This window comes from Macrobrachium rosenbergii, chromosome 27 (assembly GCF_040412425.1).
Source record: "Macrobrachium rosenbergii isolate ZJJX-2024 chromosome 27, ASM4041242v1, whole genome shotgun sequence".
Taxonomy (NCBI): domain Eukaryota; kingdom Metazoa; phylum Arthropoda; class Malacostraca; order Decapoda; family Palaemonidae; genus Macrobrachium; species Macrobrachium rosenbergii.
In genome coordinates, this window is record NC_089767.1 from 3,199,948 (window position 1) to 3,222,447 (window position 22,500).

A 22,500-nucleotide genomic window follows, 5' to 3' on the forward strand; every position below is an offset into this window, starting at 1 on the left:
GGAGGAGGAGAAGGATCGTGGGGAGGAGGAGGAGGGGGGAGAGGGGGAGGAGTAGGAAGAGGGGCGAGGGGAGGAGGAGAAGGAGTAGGAAGAGGAGGGCGATTAGCGGGAGGAGGAGGAGGAGAGGGAGGAGGAGGAGGAGGAGGAGGAGGAGGAGGAGGAGAAGGAGGGAGAGGAGGAGGAGGAGGTGGGAGAAGAGGAGGGGGAGGAGGAGGAGGATGAGGAGGAGGGGAGGAGGGGGATGAGGAGATGAGGAGGGAAGAAAGGAATGGGTGGGCGGAGGGTTAAATGAGGCGGCTTAAACCCGTAGATTAAGGATGGTTTAAGAGATGGGGGATTTTCATCGCCCGCAACATCCTAATGCCCTTGTTAAGTAATGAGTCAATTTCCCGAGATAATTTATGATCCGCGGGTTAAAACTCCTTCCATTCCTCCTCCTCCTCCTCCTCCTCCTCCTCCTCCTCCTCCTCCTCCTCCTTTTTTATTTGATTTTTCAAAGGGGATGAGGTGTCAGGGAAAGTAATGGCATTCCATTTTGTTATTTTCTTCTCTCTCTCTCTCTCTCTCTCTCTCTCTCTCCTTCCCATGAATGGTGGCACTACTTCACCCCTTTTGCCACAGCGAGCTGGTGGTGGTGGCGGTGGGGCGCGTGCCCCCTCGCCTGATTTGTTGCATAAATCTGGCGGGTGATCTTAAGGTCGTTTTCTAGGGCCGTTTAACAGGTGATTTGAAGCCTAACAGCCCCTGGAGACCAGATTAACACCTCCTTGGCACGCTGCCGCTGCTGTTGTTGGCGCTACTACTTTCTCGAAAAGAACTTTTGGGAAAAAGCAAACTTATTTTCCCAAGGTTTATAGTAACCGCGTCGGGTTCCCCTTTTCTCATTTTACATATTTTTTTTTTTTTTTACGTATTTTTCCTGCTTCGGGATCATTCCGAGTCTCGCCTGGAGAGAGCGAGTGGGCATGGTTTTGGTGGTGGTTCGTTGTGGGAAGTGGGGGAAAGTGGGTTGTTAATGTTTTGCTTTATTTAGTCGGTTACGAAGCCTCTATGCCTGCTAGTTTTGTCTGCCAGTATTACTTCCTCTTTCATTTGTTCGTCGACTATTTTATTAAAACTAATGCACTACGATCACTGCTGCTGATAGTATTAATACTCTTAATGCTATTATTATTATTATTATTATTATTATTATTATTATTATTATTAAGAAGGTCAACCCTATCCATATGGAACAAGCCCACTGTAAGGGCCATTGCCTCGAAATTCAAGCTTCCAAAGAAGTAATGGGAAATACAGATAAAAGGGATCAGTTATTAAAACATGTAAATTAACAAATCAATAAATAAATAGAACACTTGTAGGTAAATTATTAAAATACTTGTACTGTATTAGGGTACTAATGTATTGCATTTTCGCTTGAACTTCTGAAGTTCCAATTGTACGACATCCTGAGGTTAAAGGACCTCTGGAACAGAGAAGTTCGACAGCGAGGCACTTTTACTGTATATCGGCGCTGCTGTTCAGCGAATCTGGTTGTTCTCAGCTGGAAAAGGGGATCAGGGATCAATTTTGAATGTGAAAGATCTCTGTTGGTTGAAATACAACCTTTGAAAAACTGACAAACAAGAGACCCTCCATCGACCGTCTGGTTGCTGCCGCCTTGTTCAGTTCTTTATCCGAACATTCTTCCGAATGGCAAATTTATCACGGAGAATTTCTCATCATTTTCTCGCATTTCCGCTATTTAAAGGAAGCAAATCTTCTTTCCAGTGAGTTCACTCCACTTCATTCCACCATCCCATTACCATGCTCAAGTTGGATTTGCGAAGCTGAGGCAGATACAGGGAAATGATTGGATAATTGAGGCATGTGTGCGGCATGATCTTTGTATTAATAAGTAAAATTGAGATTTTGATTGGCTTGTCTTGACTCTCTCTCTCTCTCTCTCTCTCTCTCTCTCTCTCTCTCTCACTTAACTGAAATTGTTATTCTGATTGGCTAACCAGTGAAATTGTTCTTTTGATTGGCTTGTCTTGACCAGTCTTGTTATTTTGATTGGCTCTGGCTCTCTCTCTCTCTCTCTCTCTCTCTCTCTCTCTCTCTCTCTCTCTCTCCAGTGAAATTGTGATTTTGATTGGCTTGTCTTGACTCTCTCTCTCTCTCTCGAGTGAAATTGTGATTTTGATTGCCTTGTCTTGACTCTCTCTCTCTCTCTCTCTCTCTCTCTCTCTCTCTCTCTCTCTCTCTCTCTCTCTCTCTCTCTCTCTCTTAACCAGTGAAATTGTGATTTTGAATGTCTTGTCTTGACTCTCTCTCTCTCTCTCTCTCTCAAACTTCGAAGGATAAAACGTATGTAAATGAAGCATTGAACGAAGCACACGAAAACGAAGGACATTCTGGCATTAATTGGAAGCAGGCTATTGTTTAATTCTCTGCAGAAGACAGAAAGCACAAGGCTCCCGCACTAAATAAATCAGGGAGAAAGTAAGAAGCGAAGGAACAGCAAATTCAGTGTATCAGTTTGATTGCCAAACTGGGAGACGAAAGTTCGTGCGGTCGTTCATAGTCCTTGTCAGTATTGTGCCAGCTTTGTCTGTCCGTCCGCACTTTATTCTGTCCGCCCACAGATCTTAAAAACTGCTGAGGCTAGAGGGCTGCAAATTGGTATGTTGATCATCCACCCTCCAATCATCAAACATACCAAATTGCAGCAATCTGGCCTCAGTGGTTTTTATTTTATTTAAGGTTAAAGATTGCCACGCTCGTGCTTCTGGCAACGGTATAGGATATGCCACCACCGGGACCATGGTTAAAGTTTCATGAGTCCGCGGCTCGTACAGCATTATACCGAGACCACCTAAAGATAGATCTTTTTTCGGTGGCCTTGATTTGTAGCGGCTGTACAGAAAACTCGATTCGGCGCATTTTTTACTTGTTTCATTTTTACTTGCATCTTTGCCTCCTCGGATCTCTTCGTTTTTGCATTTATAACTTTTTGTAAACATTATTTTGTTTAGTATTTGATTTTTCAGTTTGGCGAATCTTGTTTATTTTTGTCTGTATTTATGCGGGCTTCCGTCATTAGGTCACTTTGCGTCGTGTTTTGTACCTGTCGGAGTGAGCTCTTTTGTTCTGTTTTTTGTATTGTTCTCGTGTTTATCCGTCATAGGTCAAAGTCAGTGTCTGCTGTTGTTTCTAAACCAAGCAACGATTCGAATCCTGCCTGGGGGCGAAGCACTTGCCAGTTTTAAATCCCCTTGGGTGTAAGGTATTCCCGGGGTTTAGTGTACTCTGTGTTAAACGATAGTTTTGGCTTAATGCTTGTGGACATAAAAATACTCATAATATATATATATATATATATATATATATATATATATATATATATATATATATATATATATATATATATATATATATATATATATATATATATATATATATGTATATATATATCTATATATATATATGTATGTATGTATGTATGTATGTATGTATGTATATATATATATATGTATATATGTATGTATATATATTTATAAATATATATACATACATATATATATTATATATATATATATATATATATATATATATATATGTATACATACAAATATATATATATATATATATATATATATACATTTATATATACAGTAGATATATACATATATATATACACACATATATATATATATATACATATATATGTTTATATATATATATATACATATATATATACATGTATATATATGTGTATTTTTAGGTGTCATAGGGTCTGAACTGACATTTTCCTTTTGACATTTTATTTGTTCTCACTCTCTGCAACTCGGTAACAATCATCCCATAAACTACTTGCGCTGTTCCTCTGTAGAGTCAGGCGCCCTTGCGTGCATGCATGCAAGCCAAGCGCTATGGTACTGGAATAACTGGGACGTTAAATTGAAACCCCACGGAAACCCGTTCTAAATTTTGGGGAGGGACTTCGGCCGTGAACGAATATATACAAGAATCTTGATATGATTTCTGCGCGAGATACTGGTCCGCTGGCATAGTGGTTAGTGTCGCGAAATGCCACTTAGCTGTAGCGGGTTCGCGTCTCCCCCAGGGCGAAGAAAAATTACTTGGCTCTGTATCATGATCAGTTACTGCTGCAGTGTTGGGGGGTCTGCTGCGGTGGGAGGTTGAAACCAACATTCTTTGGAAGCTTGAATTTCAACTTAGTGGCCCCTTTGGTGTGCTTGTTCCGTGTGAATAGGTTTCAGCTACTGAAATAATAATAATAATAATAATAATAATAATAATAATAATAATAATAATAATAATAATAATAATTGAAGGGTTGTCTTTTCCCCAAAAATTACTCTGGAGTATTTTAGCCGTCAGGATTCCATCCTCAAGACGGGGATGGTGTCAGGACAGGAAAGTTCTTGTAGCGAGTTCTTCATTTAATTATTCGTTCTTGTGTTTGTGATTTCTGTTTGCGCGTGTCTCGCTTTGTACATCGTGTGTTTATGAAAAATATGTGCTCTCTTTGCTCAACTGTGTCCTTTTTAGTTTTCTGTAACAGAAAACTATTGTGCCGGCTGTGTCTGTCCACCCTCAGATCCTAAAAACTGCTGAGGCTAGAGGGCTGCAAATTGGTATATTGATCATCCATCCTCAAATCATTGGTCACTCTGTGAATTTTGCGGCAACATTTGGCACCAGCTATATGATTACATCAACGAGAGTTGAGCTGTTTTCTCTGTGCTTACATGAACTTTTAAAGCCTGGCTGTTGAATTATTTATGTGTATATCTGTATGTGTGTGAGAGAGAGAGCAGGGGAGAGGAGAGAGCGAATTTACGTAACTCCAATGAATTTAGGGAAAATTTTGATTTAAATATAAATGTCACCAGGATTTAGCCATTGAATAATGCATGTTACCACTGGTTGAATTGCATTTAGATATAAAACATGTTCATGCAAACTTAATATATATATATATATATATATATATATATATATATATATATATATATATATATATATATATGTGTGTGTGTGTAATTATATATATACAGTATGTATATGTGTGTATGCATATGTATGTGTGTGTGTGTATGTGTGTGTGTGATAGCTCTACATAGCTGTCTTTTTCATGGCAGTATTCGTGTGAAAGAACAAAAACTCCCGTGTGCGTTTCTTCTGTTTGTGTATGTTTGTTGTATGTTTTGCAGCTTGCATGTATATGGTAATGAATTTAGGGTGTTCGAACTAGAAACCTTTAGTCTCTCTCTCTCTCTCTCTCTCTCTCTCTCTCTCTCTCTCTCTCTCTCTCTCTCTCGCTGATATAGTCTACTAGTTTCAGCATGATCGTACTTTAAGTGAGGTCATTTCTCTCGCACACTCATTTTCTTAATTGTTCCATAAATCTCCGCCCCCTCTTCTTTCTGACGCTTTTCCTTGCTGCTTTTCCTGCTGCTAACGAGATGAAGCTTCTGTCATTTGTCATGTTTATTCTCTCATCTGTTTCGCTCCTACATCTTTTTTTTTTTTTTTTTTTTTTTTTTTTTTTTTTTTAGTATTCAGTTGACCGGGCTCAAGGTTCTATGTCCCCGTAGGGTGTTAGTGCCGTCAGTGCACCTCATGCGGTGCACTGTAGGCATTACTCAAGGTTCTTTGCAGCGTGCCTTCGGCCCCTAGTCTAAAACCCTTTCGTTCCTTTTGCTCTACCTTCTTTCATATTCCCTTTCTTCCATCTTACTCTCCAACTGCAAGGTTTTCCTCCTGTTGCGCCTTTCAAACCTTTTACTGTCAATTTCCGTTTCAGCGCCGAATAACCTCATAGGTCCCAGTGCTTGGCGCTTAGCCTAAATTCTGTATTCAGTTCAATTCAATTCAATTCAATTCAAGGTCCAGTGTGTGTAGGATATTGATATTGGTGATATGAAGTGAACGTAGGATTAAACTGAATTTTTTTTTTTCGACTGGCTTCTGGATTATGAGTCCTAAATGTGACTGATTTCGACATTTTTCATTTCTTGACAAATTCCTCTTCTCGGAAGAGTCGCTCCCTTTATAAAAAGTAACGTAAATTCCTGGTTGTGTTTTATCACTTTTATTTTATAATTCCACACACCTACTGTGTACAGTAGATTCCTCCATGTGTATTTGATTGGTGCATTTAATTATTTGTAAGTTCTTTTAGAATTGACATATGCATGCATTCTCTTATATGTGTATGTTAATTTTTTTTCTTTCATATTATTTCTGTTGTTCAGTTCAGATTAAACAACGATTAGGAGTTGTAAAGGTAGAATGTGTGCTTGTGCATGATTATGCTTGCGTATTTGTTAGTCACCCCTATAACAAAGTTATTCGCTTTTTTTATTTTATTTTATTTATTTATTTATTTATTTGTTTTTTACTTTTGACAGAACAGAGAAAAGGAAAGATGTTCTCACATCATTCTTCTATTGCTGATGCGGCATTCAGATATATACAAGAACTTTTAGTTTTCTGTTAAGGAAAACTATTGTGTCGGCTTTATCTGTCCGTCTGCACTTTTTCTGTCCGCACAGTTTTCTGTCCGCACTTTTTCTGTCCGCCCTCAGATCTTAAAAACTACTGAGACTAGGGAGCTGCAAATTGGTATGTTGATCATCCACCCTCCAATCATCAAACATACCAAATTGCAGCCCTCTGGCCTCAGTAGTTTTTATTTTATTTAAGGTTAAAGTTAGCCAAAATCGTGCTCCTGGCAACGCTGTATAGGAGAGGCCACCACCGGGACGTGGCTGAAAGCTTCATGGGGCGCGGCTCATACAGAAAACTCGATTGCGCCGGAGAAACTTCGGCTCGGTTTTTACTTGTTTAAAAATAGTGCGTGAACTCCGGTTTTGTCCCGGCTGATATTTTCTTTGGTAATCGAGATGTGGGTCACGCTCGGGCGAGACAGACATTTCAAATCACACTATTGATAAATAAATATGGGGAACTTTTGTTACTGAATAAAAGATTACGCGACGCTATGGTTCGCCGACTCCCGAGAGTGCAGTGGCTTTGGAATGTCGAATCTCGGGCTCGGGTTACTGATGGTAAGGTAATATTTTGGGGGTAGTTTCAGACCGCAGTCATTCTCTGACGGATATTTCCCCGTGGCAAGCGGCCATGATGGGTACCGTTGGAGGTTCTACGATCAAGGCATCTCGTGACGTCGAGCATACGAATGGAGGGTGCGATTAGATATTGGCGTCCAGCTGTTTTTTTTTTTTTTATTGAAAATGATATACATATATATATATATATTATATATATATATGTATACGTACATATATATATATATATATATATATATATATATATATATATATATATATATATATATATATAAATATATAAAAATAAAAATAAATCAAAATGAATAAAATTAAGTATATATTATATATAATATATATAATATATCAAAATGAATAAAATTATATATACATACATATAATTATATATATATATATATATATATATATATATATATATATATATAGATAGATAGATAGATAGATAGATATATATTTATATATATATTACAATGTGCTTGTGTGCGCGCGCAGGTGTGTGGTTGTATGAATGTATATACGTTTATGATGTATCTCATACGTGTGCTTTTTGCGTGTGCATCTGGAAAACCGGTACAATTCTGAATGAATAATATACGAGCAGAGGCACGAAACGAAAAATCAAGAAAGCACTTGCGTTTGCAATAATGCAGGTGTGTGTGTGTTATATTTATATGTATGTGTGCGTATTTATACATACAGTTGTTTTTTTTTTCAATACCTGGATATTAGAGTATCACTCAACAGGTACAAGAGACAAGTAAAAAATGCTCTGGAATTTCGTCGGTGGTGTCGGGATAATGCTGTATGAGCCGCGCCCTATGAAACTTTAACTAAGGCCCGGTGATGGCCTGGCGTATATCGCTGCCAGATGCACGATTATGGCTAACTTTAACCTTAAATCAAATAAAAACTACTGAGGAGGCTAGAGGGCTGCAATTTGGTATGCTTGATGACTGGAGGGTGGGTGATCAACATACCAATTTGCAGCCCTCTAGCCTTAGAAGTTTTTGAGATCTGATGGCGGAGAGAAAAACGTGCTGACTGACAGACAAAGCCGGCACATTAGTTTTCTTGTACAGAAGAAGAAATTCGAGACAGAGTTCGCAGGAAAAGAGAAGACGAAATCAAAGACCCGGAGAAAATATATTTTTGTTGGGGGAAGTCTGGCGAAATCTAACATTTCAATAAATGTAAGCAGGGAAAGGCACTCCACGCCGATTGGTTTGCACGGACTTGACGGGAATTTTTTCTCTATCGTTTTACTTTTGTTTTCATTTTATTTTTGTTCATTTTTACGTTTTCTTTCCTATTTTCATCCTTTATGTGTGTGCGTTTTTGGGGTTGGTTCCCAGGAAAGTCTAGAACAGGAACCTCTCGGACTCTGGCTCCTTTACATCATTATTTGTCGTTTTCAAAATCCTCTCTCTCTCTCTCTCTCTCTCTCTCTCTCTCTCTCTCTCTCTCTCTCTCTCTCTCTGTCCATAAAATTTTTGGTAGTTTATCAAAACAAAAGAAAATCTCATACATAGAAAAACCGGTGGAAAAGAATAAATGTCCGTCTCTCTCTCTCTCTTTCTCCTCTAAAATTTTTTGTGTAAAATTTTGTTAGACAATACAAACAAATCTCATACATCGAAAAACCGGTGAAATGAATGAATGGACACAAAGTTCGACCTCTCTCTCTCTCTCTCTCTCTCTCTCTCTCTCTCTCTCTCTCTCTCTCTCTCTCTCTCTCTCTCTCTCAAATTTTTGTCAGAACATAAAAGCAAATCTCATACAACGAAAACCCGGTGGAAAAGAATGAATGTCCACATTGTTCAACCTCTCTCTCTCTCTCTCTCTCTCTCTCTCTCTCTCTCTCTCTCTCTCTCTCTCTCTCTCTCTCTCTCTCTCGTAGAACGAATTCATTTCAGTGCCTGACTAAAGGAAGGAGCAAAGGTAAAAGAAAAAATTGGGTCCCTATAAAAGGATGTAATGGTAATACACTTAGATGAAGTTTATGTCAAAGAATATGCACGGCGTAAGAACGGTCGATTTCCCCTTTGAAAGCTTGAAGATATTGACCCATATGGTAAATAGAGTTTAGATTACCCGTTTGTAAAGATGATAAACATGATAAAGATGGTCCTTGAATATGTTTTAGTTAAGAGAGACAACTTCTCCTTAGAGGAGGAGGAGGGGGAGGAGAGACAACCTCTCCTTCAAGGAGGAGGAGGAGGAGGAGAAACAACCTCCCCTTAAAGAGGAGGAGGAGGAGGATAAGAAACAACTCCCTTAAAGGAGGAGAGACAATCATAAAGGAGGAGGAGGAGGAGGAGGCGGTCCCTTATAGAAGTGTTGAGGCAACCTCCAAATGCTTTAAATTTCGGAAGTTTATGGAGGGAGAAAGGGAAAGTGACGCTGATGACAGTTTCACAGATCCAGAAATATGAGAGTAGACACGCCAAATGGTTTTTGTTTTCGGAAGTTAGGAGGGAGAGAGAGAAAGAGAGAGAGATGAGAGTTTCACAGATCCAGAAATATGAGAGTAGACAGCTGGGTTTTTACAGAATTTGGGAGAGAGAGAGAGAGAGAGAGAGAGTCTTATAGTAAATATATAGAAGTAATAATATAAAATATATATATATATATATATATATATATATATATATATATATATATGTATATATATATATATATATATATATTATATATAAATATATATATATATATATATATATATATATATATATATATATATATATATAATTATATATAAATGTATATATATATATATATATATAAACGTGTTTGTACAATACAGCAGTACAGTACATGTGGATGAAGTTGCGAACCTTGCTCTCTGGGCCATGGATGTGTTATGGAAAATAACAGACTTACCTGGAAATGTTGTTAGACGTGGGCAAGCGGCTGTCCCCCTCTCTCTCTCTCTCTCTCTCTCTCTCTCTCTCTCTCTCTCTCTCTCGGATCTTCTGCACCGACGGCATCTGGCATGTCTTGGTGATCACCATCCACACACTGACCAGACCCAAAGATGGGCAACTTTGGGCACTGTAATATAGGTAATAAGGAGGGTGGAAAAATAGTTTGTTAAAAGATCGAAAGAGAGAGAGAAAAGACTTGCAGAGAGAGAGAGAGAGAGAGAGAAGTCAGGAACTGAATTTTCTTCCTCTGGACGGGTCACCATAGAAGTCTCGAGGCGAATGGATTCTAATGAGACAGATTTCTTATTCCCGTGCTGGCCGTATCATTAACAACTCTTGGTGTTTTTTGGTTGGTTGGAGGAATAGGATCATTTGTTTCTCTTGAATTTTAGTTTTTATATTTGTACGTTTCTCTGTTTACACATTCAATAGTATTTATATTCCGTTATACGCTTGATCTAAGAATGAGTAAGAGAGTTAAAAAACAAGTAAAAAATGCGCCGAAGTTTCTTTGGCGCAATCGAGTTTTCTGTACCGCCGCTGCAGCGTATAATTAAAGCCACCGAAAATAGATCTATCTTTCGGTGGTCTCGGTATAATGCTGTATGAGCCACGGCCCACGAAACTTGAACCACGGCCCGGTGGTAGACTGACCTATACCGTTGCCAGACGCACGATTATTGCTAACTTTAACCTTGAATAAAAACTACTGAGGCTAGCGGGCTGCAATTTGGTATGCTTGATGATTGGAGGGTGGATGATCAACATACCAACTTGCAGCTCTTTAGTCTCAGTAGTTTTGAAGCTCTGGGGCCAGACAGAGAAAGTGCGAACGGACAAACAAAGCCGGCACAATAGTTTTCTTTTACAGAAAACTAAAAGTCGCCCTAATCACGTTTAACTCGTCCTACTTTGATCATAAGGGTTTTTGGCAGTTATTATTATTATTATTATTAAAATAGTTTTACCAGACCACTGAGCTTATTATCACCTCTCACAGGGCTGGCCCGAAGGATTTGTTTTTATTTATATATTTATGCTTATATTTTGTCAGTTAGATTACAGTTTTTCTAAAACTAAATCTAACTGTTGGTTGACTGCATACAGGATCCCAGCTCGCCTCGGGAGATTAGTGTCGTCAGTGGACCTCATATTGTGAACTGTAGGCATTAACTAAAGGGTGTTTGCGGCGTTCCTCAGGCCCGTAGCTGCGCCCACTTTTTACAGCATTTTACTTTACCTCCGTTCCCGCTTATTTTCTTCAGTCGTGCATTTTCATCTTTAGGTCCTTGTGCTTCATCGTTATTTTGTGGATTGCTTTATCACGCTGTCCAACCACTCCAACTTCATCTTGTACGTCTTAAGCGCCGAATGGCCAAAGAGTGTCCCACTGCTTGGCTTGATAGCTTAAATTTCATAAATCAGCCAGTCGGCCATACCGCAAACCAATCTTCTTAATAATAATTTTATTCATAATTAGTCGAAGTTTATGATGATATTAACGGTAGTAGTACTACTGTCGCTATTAGTAGCATTAGTGACGATAGAATTCTGCTGCTCTTCACCATCTATTCGCAGCTGGAAGCCCAAAATAATACACTATAAAAATTTTTTGGTCGGGAGGAAAAAGGCAGGAAAAAATCGCTCTTGCGAAATTTGAGAGCCCTTTTTTTTTTTTAATATTAATTATTCGTCATGTTGGTGGGACTGTATGAATTTGAATGATTATTCGCGGCCCCGGGAAAACGATTTCATTTCGGTCCCAGGTAGGTCATCGTGGTAGGCAGTTAGCTGGGTTCTTATTTCGGGGAAGCTCGGAAAATTTTGGGCGCTTTTAATTATTTCGTGCGTGCATAAAGTTAATTTAATTTAGGTTTTATATATATATATATATATATATATATATATATATATATATATATATATATATATATATATATATATATATATATATATATATATATATATAAGTATTCCACATTGTGGATTTTCCGGGCTTTTTGGTATGTGATGCATCATTGCAAGTAGTTAATGTACTAATGTAGATTTTCTGACCTTTTAATCTTTTTTGCATTTGCTCTTATGTATTAACTTAATTTTACACAGACGTATAATTAATATTTGTATATATGTTTATTATATTTACACACACACATATACGAGTATATATATATATATATTATTATGAACCGCAGTATATCAGCAGGTTCTTTAAATACAAAAATATCGGAACTGGAATGACTGGCAGAAATTGAGGCAGACAAAGGAGGAAGGAGCTGAACGAAACAAAAAAATTACCTTAAACTAATTTATTATACTAAGATATATACATATATACAAGTGAGTCTGTAGGTTTTATACACATAATTAAATAAATATTAACAGCAGCAGTCAAAATTAATAAACAAGTCTTAAGGACCACACAAATGACTAAACAATCTCAATCAAAATAATGATGAAAAAGCATCCTAAAATACAGTCATTGAGCCATACACTGCTCTACACCATTAATAATAATAATGTAATAAAAACATTCCAGAGAGTGATATGTTTATTTTAATGATATGTTGAAAATCATTACCGAGCCATACACTCATCGACACCATTAATAATAACAATGCAATGAAAATCATTTCCAGAGCCATAATACACCATTAATAATAATTGAATAATTATACCAAAATAACATCACTGTACTATCAATACAGACAGCGTAAATTGATAAACAGACATTGCCAAAACAAACAGGCAGCGTAATCAATCAAATGATAAAGCAACAACATGAAATCACTCGGGTGACACCGATAAACACAATCTCAATTGGAGATAACCGACAGACCCAGCTGTCAAGAAGGATGAATGCAATCAGACGAACTCCTGAAGACACCAAAGCAGCCACCAACTGCTCAACTGGAACACAGTCATCATCACAGATGAATTACAGGAGAAACGTCGAAACAGCACGTCTGCTGTTATGCAAAGATCCACGGAAGGAAGGCTATGATTTAGCTATCCCACCATCCTTCAGCTGATGAGGCCAACAGGTAAGGAATACCTGCTGTTCCAACAAAGACTCCATGTTGCTAAAGCTGCCCTTCCCTGACTGCTGCTATGGAACCCGACTGCCACTGTCAGAGACAACGCGACAGACGTCAACTTTCCTTCAAAGAAAATAAAAAGTAAGGAGGCAACAACCCACCAAGGAACAATCGGCAAACGATTGTCCCATCAGAAGTACTAAACCTCACAATATTGTATATATATATATATATATATATATATATCATATATATATATATATCCAGTCTGTTCTGTATTTTCATACACACACACACACACACACACACACACATATATATACAAAAGTTCCAGGAAAAATTCAATTTTTTATTTAAGGAAATTCAAACATCATTTTTCTACATATCTACCATCTAACTCTTACACTTTTCAAGGCGCTGTTTCCACCTCTGCAACCCTTCTTTGTAGAAATTTGGGGCCTTTCTATTAAACCATGTTGAAACTGCATGTTTAGCAGCATCCAAAGATTCAAACCGGACTCCTCTTAAGTGTTCCTTGAGTTTTGGGAACAGGAAAAAATCTGAAGGAGCAAGATCAGGACTATAAGGAGGATGTGGAAGAGTTTCCCACCTAATTTAGGACTTCTCTTGCAACCCTTGATGAATGTGCTGGAGCGTTAACATGATGGAACAAAATTCTGCGGTGCAACTTTCCTCGACGTTTTTTAGCCAATGCAGTCTTCAGTTTTTACCTTTTAGTAGTTCCCGGTGATTGTTTTTTGTCCTTCAAGGAAATCAATCAAAATCACTCCTTTGGAGTCCCAAAACACTGTTGCCATAACCTTCTGGGCAGATCTCGCCACTTTGAACTTCACTGGTTTTGAACCTTGGTAACCATTGCTTTGATTGAATTTTGCTTTCTGGGTCATATTGATGGATCCAAGTTTCATCTCCAGTAACAATCCGGTCAAAAACTCTGATTCATCTGATTCAATCTTCGTTAAAACTGCAAGAAAAGTTCAGCTTGGATGCAGTTGGTCTGGCTGCAACGCTTTTGGGACCCAACGTGCTGAAAGTTTACTAAAAAACCAAGATTTTCATTTAAAATTGAAAATGGGAACCATGGAGATCCCAGTTTCATTAGCTATCATATCGATAGTAATCCGACGATCTTCATCCACTAGATTCTGCACCAAAGCCAAATTCTTTCATTTTTGCAGTCGATGGTCTTCCCTCTCTTGTGGTTTTCTTTGAGGTCCTCCTGACCATCCTTAAATCGCTTTATCAAATCATAAACAACTGATTTAGATGGAGAAGAATCATAAACTTGTTGAAAGCTTCAATAATTTTCCTGGTTTCCAATCAAGCTTGGTCAGGAACTTGATGTTAGCTCATCTCAAAATTTTTATTTTCCATGGGTTCAAGAAGTTACTTTTCTGAAGCAGATGTTAACACCACGGTAGCAGAGGGATGACTGAGGTAACAAGTCTATATGGATCACTACATCACAGATAATTGTTTATTTTTTTGTTTCATTCAAATACATCATTCAACAATTTTTCCTGGAACTTTTGACTTACCCTCGTTTATGCCATTAGATCCTATATATATATATATATATATATATATATTATATATATATTTATTTATATATATATATATATATATATATATAATTCCCCATTACTGTATTTATTTTAGTGATATGTTTATTTTAATGATATGTTGTATAGCCGATTGTATATCATCGAGTATTATTGTACCTTAATATATCATATTTAATTCATTACTACTGTTTATCATAGGACGTATATTGATATGAAAGGGGTTTAAATCACTTGCGCATCTGGGTACTTAAAACTTTTATCCTTAGGTTACAGAGAGAGAGAGAGAGAGAGAGAGAGAGAGAGAGAGAGAGAGAGAGAGAGAGAGAGATTCGCTCCATAACTGTTTAATCACTTAGTTAAGCCTGTTCTTCTTCTGCCACCTTCCAGAGAAGCCTGGAAGATGTCCTTCCCGGCTGATGGACCCGAGCCTGTGTCCGGACGACGTAGCGGACCAGTGTGACCACGACGGAGAGTGCGCTGGTGGGGCCAAGTGTTGTTCCACGGGGTGTGCCCGGGTCTGCGTCAGGCCTATGAAGTCCAGTGAGTGTTACGATTACAGTTCTTTTTTTCTTCTTCTTCTGCTTAGTTCTTTTTCTTCTTCTTCTTCTTCTTCTTCTTCTTCTTCTTTTACCTCGTCTTCTGTTATTTTCTTCTTCTTCTTCTTCTTCTTCTTCTTCTTCTTCTTCTTCTTTTATTTGTGTGTAGTAGAATTTACTCTTGACTCGACCCTGTGAAAACAACTTACTGTGATAGTCGTTTAGATTTTTACTTTTTTTACTTTACTCATTTTGCAGGTTGGTCTTTATAATTGCGAACCTTGTTGATAAATTTATATTTTTATTGTTTGTTTGATTAATTTTGCAGGTTGCTCTTTGTAACTGCAAACCCTTGTTTATAAATTTTGTCATGAAGGTGGCCGTGGCAGCCAAAAATTAAGATTGGTCACTTGGTGTGGAATGTTCAAAGCTGTTGACTCTCTAGTTCACAAATTACACACAGAATCTTTGGGACTTGTGAGGTCCATAAAGCGATCCTTCCAACCCTTTATACTGTTTGCTTGCAAGCTCAAAGTGCCGATTCTTTTGTGGTTTTTAATGCACAGCATTTCTCGAAATTAATCAATCTTAAAGGTACAAGTGTCAGGTCAAGAGGTAGAGTTGTAATATCTGAATGAAATCAAGTTTCGCCTACCTCAGTAAGAAATGCTAAACAGGTGTACCCCATAAGAGATTAGCCCAGTCTCTCTAACTATTATTTTTTAGTGCAACAGCATATTTTGCTCCCAGTTTTGCCATTAGATCCTTTTACTTCATCGCCTATGCTTTCTGCATCTATTTATTTACTTACTGTCCAACCACTCCAACTTCCTCTTTTCACCGTCTTAAGCGCAGAATAATCGAAAGTGTCCCAGTGCTTGGTTTGACAGCCTAAGTTTCATGAAAATCAGTTGTAACTAAGCAGGGTTCTATTAATAACATAACTGGGACGGATTTTCAGAAGAGGGCTGAATGAATGAATGACTTGATGAAAGCTTCGGAATAGGGGTGGAGGGAAGATCATTTCTATTAGGTTTTTAGTTTTCTGCGAAAGAAAACTATTGTTCCGGCTTTGTCTGTCCGTTCGCACTTTTTTCTGTCCGCACTTTTTTGTCCGCCCTCAGATCTTTAAAAACTACTAAGGCTAGAGGGCTGCAAATTGGTATGTTGATCATCCACCCTCCAACCATTAAACATACAAACCAGCCCTCTAGCTAGTAGTTTTTTTTATTTTTAAGTTAGCCATAATCGTGCTTCTGGCAACGATGTAGTATAGGCCACCATCGGGACGTGGTTAATTTCATGGGCCGCTGCTCATACAGCATTATACCGATATTCCGAAATATAGATCTGTTTTCGGTGGCCTTGATTACACGCTGTAGTGGCTGTATAGAAAATTCGATCGCGCCGAAGAAACCTCGGCGAATTTTTCACTTTTTTTTAATTTGATTTTGTTTGTGTTTCTCGTTGTGATTCTGGCTTATGCAAATTATGACTGAAATTTTGTATATTTTTAATGTCATCTTATTTCAGAAAGCTCTTAATAAGATTCCCCCACCTCTTTCACTCCTTTTACAGTACCTCCGTTCATATTTTTACTTCCATCTGACCTTCCACCCTCTCTGACAATTGTTGCACAGTGCAACTGGTGAAGTTTTCTCTAATTAGACCTTTAAACCTCCTGTATATATATATATATATATATATATATATATATATATATATATATATATATATATATATATATATATATATATATATATATATATATATATATATATATATATATATATATATGAATAAATATATATATATATATATATATATATATATATATATTGTAAATATATATATTTATAATATATAACAAATAAATAAATATTATATATGTATATAAATATATATATATATTTTTACATATACATATTTATTTATTTGTTTATATATTAATTCATATATAAAAATTTCTGACCCACATCGGGATCGAACCCCGATCTCTCAAATGGAAGGCCAGGGCGCTACCAATTGACCTCTCACTTGAGAGACCAGGGTTCGATCCAGATGTTAGTCAGAAACGTATTATTGTGAAACACGTTTTTATTGGTTGATTAGTTCTATTTTATATATATATATATATATATATATATATATATATATATATATATATATATATATATATATATATATATATATATATATATATATATATATATAAACACACATACATACAAACATACATACATACAGACATACATACATTAATATATATACGCACGTGTTTACAGATGATTTAGCTGTATCATAGGTACACCTCCGCGTCATTCCAAAATGAGGTACAGTACGCAGATATATATATTCATCTGCGCACAGTACCCCAGTTTGTCAGGGTTTCACCCCCGCGAGTGATTGTCGGCGGACTCTTGAATTTGATGATACTAAATTGGGCGTAGCGCGTGTTTGATTTCCATCAAGCGTTGCCTCATGATCCCAGTATTAATGTCAGCCATTGTTGGCCCGCCAATACCCCAAATGCGATCCCATTTTGAGAGTAATTCCGGGTGGCCTGTGATCATTTGCATCGCTCATTCGGTCGTCCTCTTGAATCGCTCGACCAATTAGGTCCTCAGTAATGATGCGGTTATTCGTGATTGATCGACTGTCAGGTGTGTGTGTGTCGTTGATGGCCGACGGCGAACGTTCATTTTAGTTTTCTGGAAAAGCAAACTATTGTACCGGCTTTGTCTGTCCGTCCTCACTTCTTTCTGTCCGCCTTCACTTCTGGAAAACTAGTGAGGCTAGAGGGATGCAAATTTGCACGTTGATCAACCACCTCCCAATCATCAAACATAGCAAATTGCAGCCCTCTAGCCTCAGTAGTTTTTATTTTATTTAAGGTTAAATTTAGTCATACTCGTGCGTCTGGCAACGATATAGAAAAGACCGCTACCGGGCTAAGGTTAAAGTTTCATGGGCCGTTGCTCATATAGCATTATACCGAGACCACCGAAAGACAGATTTATTTTCGGTGGCCTTGACTATACGCCGCAGCGGCTGTACAGAAAACTCGATTGCGCCGAAGAAACTTCGGCGCATTTTTTATTCGTTTATGATTTCCTTGGACGTTGCTCTCACTTCCGGTCGGCTGTGTGAACGATCCGGTTGCAATTGCGCATTGCGAATGATCATATGCCAGCTCACCGCAGCAATGATTCTAGCTACAAAGCAGCATTTGCGTAATTACTTTTTTTTTCCAGATTATTTGAAACGGCTTAAAAAAAAAAAAAGGATGTTCTAATTACACCACTCTAATTACTTTTAGCCGAATTGTTCAATTACGTTGTATATGGCTTTGATTCGAATTCAATTAAAATTTCAGTATAAAAAAAAAGGATATAATGATCCTGATTACAGAAATGGCGAAGTCAACACCCATTGAATGGGCTTTTGTGTTTTGATTAAATCGGATTTTTCGTTTCTAGATCCAATGAAGATTTTGGACTTTTAGTCTTCTTTGTACAACGCACTGCCGATTGTGTGTATATATACTGTGTATATATGTGTGTGTATATATATAATATATATATGCATACATATATATTTATATTATATATATGTATGTATATATATATATATATATATATATATATATATATATATATATATATATATATATATATATATATATATATATATATATATTATAATTACCCTGATATATAAGTGTGCTATAGGGGAAAATGAAACACTGGGTGTAATTCTAGACTAGTTTCACCTTTACATCTAATACGTTTTAAGATTTGAAAAGTAGACCGACATTTGATGGCTCATAAGAAAAGCAATAATCTATACCCTATACTTGTTTCATTATTTTGTAATAAATAAGGGGTATGGTTGCAAACCTCATGCCCCCAGCCATTTGGTCACTTCTGCACCACGCAAAGAGTGAGAATACTATCATTTCACAGTAGCAAATTCCTGAGATGTATGCTAGTATTGCACCTAGGTTAGGTTAGGTTAGGTTTGGGTTAGGTTAGGTTAGGTTAGGTTTAGGTTAGGTCAGAATAGTACCTGTAGACTCGTAGAGTAATTTGGGTGTGGGAAACATGAGATTTTTTCAAGAAAATCCTATGGTTAGTTTTCAAGATATGGCGTCCCCCTTTTTTCAGGGAAAAGTCCCGGTACTCGGTCTCATCTCAGGAAAATGTTTCCTGGTATCAAATAGGAGTGAGCATTTGATAGCGATTGTCCTCATGGAAAGATGCTCCAATTCCATCTATTAGCCATTTTGCAGTAGCAACCAGTTACATGGAGACTGACCTGACAATATATATATATATATATATATATATATATATATATATATATATATATATATATATATATATTCCGTCTTTCATTAAGTTGAAGAGGGAGCAAGTAATATACTGATAACCTGCTATTCCGGGTGAAATCTTTTTCGTGTTGTCTATTAATTGGGTAATCTTTATTATCAAAAGCTTTGTTTGATGTGATTTTTATCATCTATATTATTACTGGTAATCTAAATATACGCTTCGGTCACCATCTTTCCCTGAAGGATATGAAGGATTTATAAACGCGTCATTTCCTGCTGAAAAACAACCGTCAATATTTACACCTTAGAAAGGTAGGTGTTAGGTCATGTATCAAACCTTTACCTCGTTTCGACAGATTCCGATTTTTCACACTTATTTGACCATTCATCTCTGTTGTCTCAAAAATTCAACCTCTTAATTTGTGTTGACAGAAACTCCACATTGTGCGTTTTGACTTTAATAGGAGGTTAAAAAATCAGCTTGCTGTTTGCTGTGGAAAACGATTGAAAGATGAATCGGAGAGTAATAAGGCATGCATAAGAGAATAATTAAATAGTAAAGTAATCTGACGAAAGTAAGAAAAGATAATAGAGTAGCAAAAATAGGATGAATATAAGACAACAAATTAGATATTGAAACTGACACACCATTCAAATTTAAGGAAAAACAAGTATAAGATGCGCTGAAGTTTCTTTGGCGCAATCGAGTTTTCTGTGGTCTCGGCACAATGCTGTATGAGCCTCGGCCCATGAAAATTTAACCACGGCCCGGTGGTGGTCTATCCTATATCGTTGCCATAACCACGATTATGGCTAAGTTTAACCTTAAATAAAAAAAAAATAAAAACCACTGAGGCTAGAGGGCAGCTTTTAGATATGTCTGATGATTGGAGGGTGGATGAACAACTTACCAATTTGCAGCCCTTAGCCTCAGTAGTTTTTAAGATCTGATGGCGGACAGAAAAAAGTGCGGACAAAAAAAGTGCGGACGGACAGACAAAGCCGTCTTAAAAGCTGTCTTTTACAGAAAACTAAAAAATCTATTAAGAACGCAATAGATCTCATGACGGCTGGTCTTACTTATGTATTTGTTGTCTGCAAATACGGTTATATACTATATAGTTTTGTGCCACTTCATTTCATTAATTGATCAAGTGATAGCACATTTCTTTGGCAGGTTGTCTTCATAAAAATTTACTACATAAAGTGTAATAGAAATTGAACATTTTATTTATTGTAAGTAGTCAATGTTTTAAAACCCCTTTTTCAGAGATGTTTTCATAGTAAGCGTCCAGGGTTTTTCCTTTGTCGTTTTGATAATTGCGTCCACCAGTAATCCAGAAAAGGACACACGGTCTCTCTCTCTCTCTCTCTCTCTCTCTCTCATTTTGATAATTGCGTCCACCAGGAATTCTGAGGACACATGATTCTCTCTCCCTCTCTCTCACTTTGATAATTACATCCGACAGTAATCCAGAAAAGAAAGAAGTCTCTCTCTCTCTCTCTCTCTCTCTCTCTCTCTCTCTCTCTCTCTCTCTCTCTCTCTCACACACACGTACACACATATATACAATCAAATAAACAACTTTTCGTGAAGAACATCGTCAGATGTGAGCTCATGTGAGCTGTTGTTCGAAATTCTTGGCATAAAAATGAGTTTCATAGTTTTCTTCGTATTTTTTTAATGTAATTTTAATGTATATTTAACTGTAAAGAGAAAATTATTTTAGTCTTGTATTACAAGTATGATGTGATGTTGACTGCTGCGGGTTTGAAATGGCCCTTTTACGGTTGCACACTTTCATTAGTTTTTATTATACAACCGCCATACAAAGTTTATCTAAACAGTGCGTGAGTCATTGAATATTAGGCCAAAATTGTAAATTTTTTAATATAATTTTGTCTCTTGTGGATAGAACATGCTCAATATGACACCTTTTGACACCGAAAAACTCCACATCGGAAAGATAATTTAGGAATTGTAATCGTTAAATTTCCCCATATGATTCTGAATGTTTTAGGATCCTGTGTCTCAAATACGTGGTTCTCTCACCACTTTTAGTTTTTTGTAAAAGAAAACTATTGTGCCGGATTTGTCTGTCCATCCGCATTTTTTCTGTCCGCACTTTTTTTGTCCGCCCTCCGATCTTAAAAACTGCTGAGGCTAGAGGACTGCAAGTTGGTATGTTGATCATCCACCCTCCAGTCATCAAACATACCAAATTGCAGTCCTGTAGCCCTAGTAGTTTTTTTTTTTTTATTTAAGGTTAAAGTTAGCCATAATCGTGCTTCTGGCAACGATATAGGGTAGGCCACCACCGGGCCGTGGTTAAAGATTCATGGGCCGCGGCTCATACAGCATTATACCGAGACCACGGAAAGATAGATCTATTTTCGGTGGCCTTGAATATACGTTGTGGGGGCAGTGCAGAAAACTCGATTGCGCCGAAGAAATTCCGGCGCATTTTTCACTTGTTTATCTACACTGTGCCAGTAACCGAGCTGTGTAATTCGTCTGAATAGTCTCGTTGATCTGGTATTGTTGAGAAAATGGCCAGCGAGCCCATTTCGCGATGTAAATATTACCAAAATGAATTTGACTGGGGTACATTTCGCCATGCAGAGTTAAGACAGTGAAAGAGGGAGTTAGATTGGTTGGACAGGAAGACAAAGAGACCTAGAAAATAAAGGAGATAAAGCACGAGGACCTAAAGGCGGAATTGGGAGAAAAGTCCACAGTTGCATTAAGTAGTGATAGTTTGAGAGGTTGGACAGAAAGACTTTGGAAAGGAAGTGGGGATGTAGGTGAAGTAAAAGGCCGAAAAGTGGGGGCAGCTAGGTGCCGAATGGGCGCTGCAAACACCCCTTTAGCAAATGCCTACAGTGCACCACGTGAGGCGCCCTGACAGCACAACCCCAAACGTTGATTACCAGAATGAATCCTATGAAGTTTACTGAAAAGTTGTAAGTGCTCGAA

General features: G+C 37.4%; 1 protein-coding gene across 8 annotated transcripts in view; it reads left to right on the forward strand.

The window, feature by feature from the left end:
• Positions 1–22,500, forward strand: part of LOC136853354 (uncharacterized) — an 832,536-nt gene that overhangs the window by 604,171 nt on the left and 205,865 nt on the right. For all 8 annotated transcript variants that reach the window (XM_067128722.1, XM_067128726.1, XM_067128721.1 and 5 more), the window contains one exon: positions 15,042–15,194. In XM_067128722.1, coding sequence (XP_066984823.1) covers positions 15,042–15,194 — 153 coding nt within the window. The remainder of the gene's footprint in view (positions 1–15,041; positions 15,195–22,500) is intronic.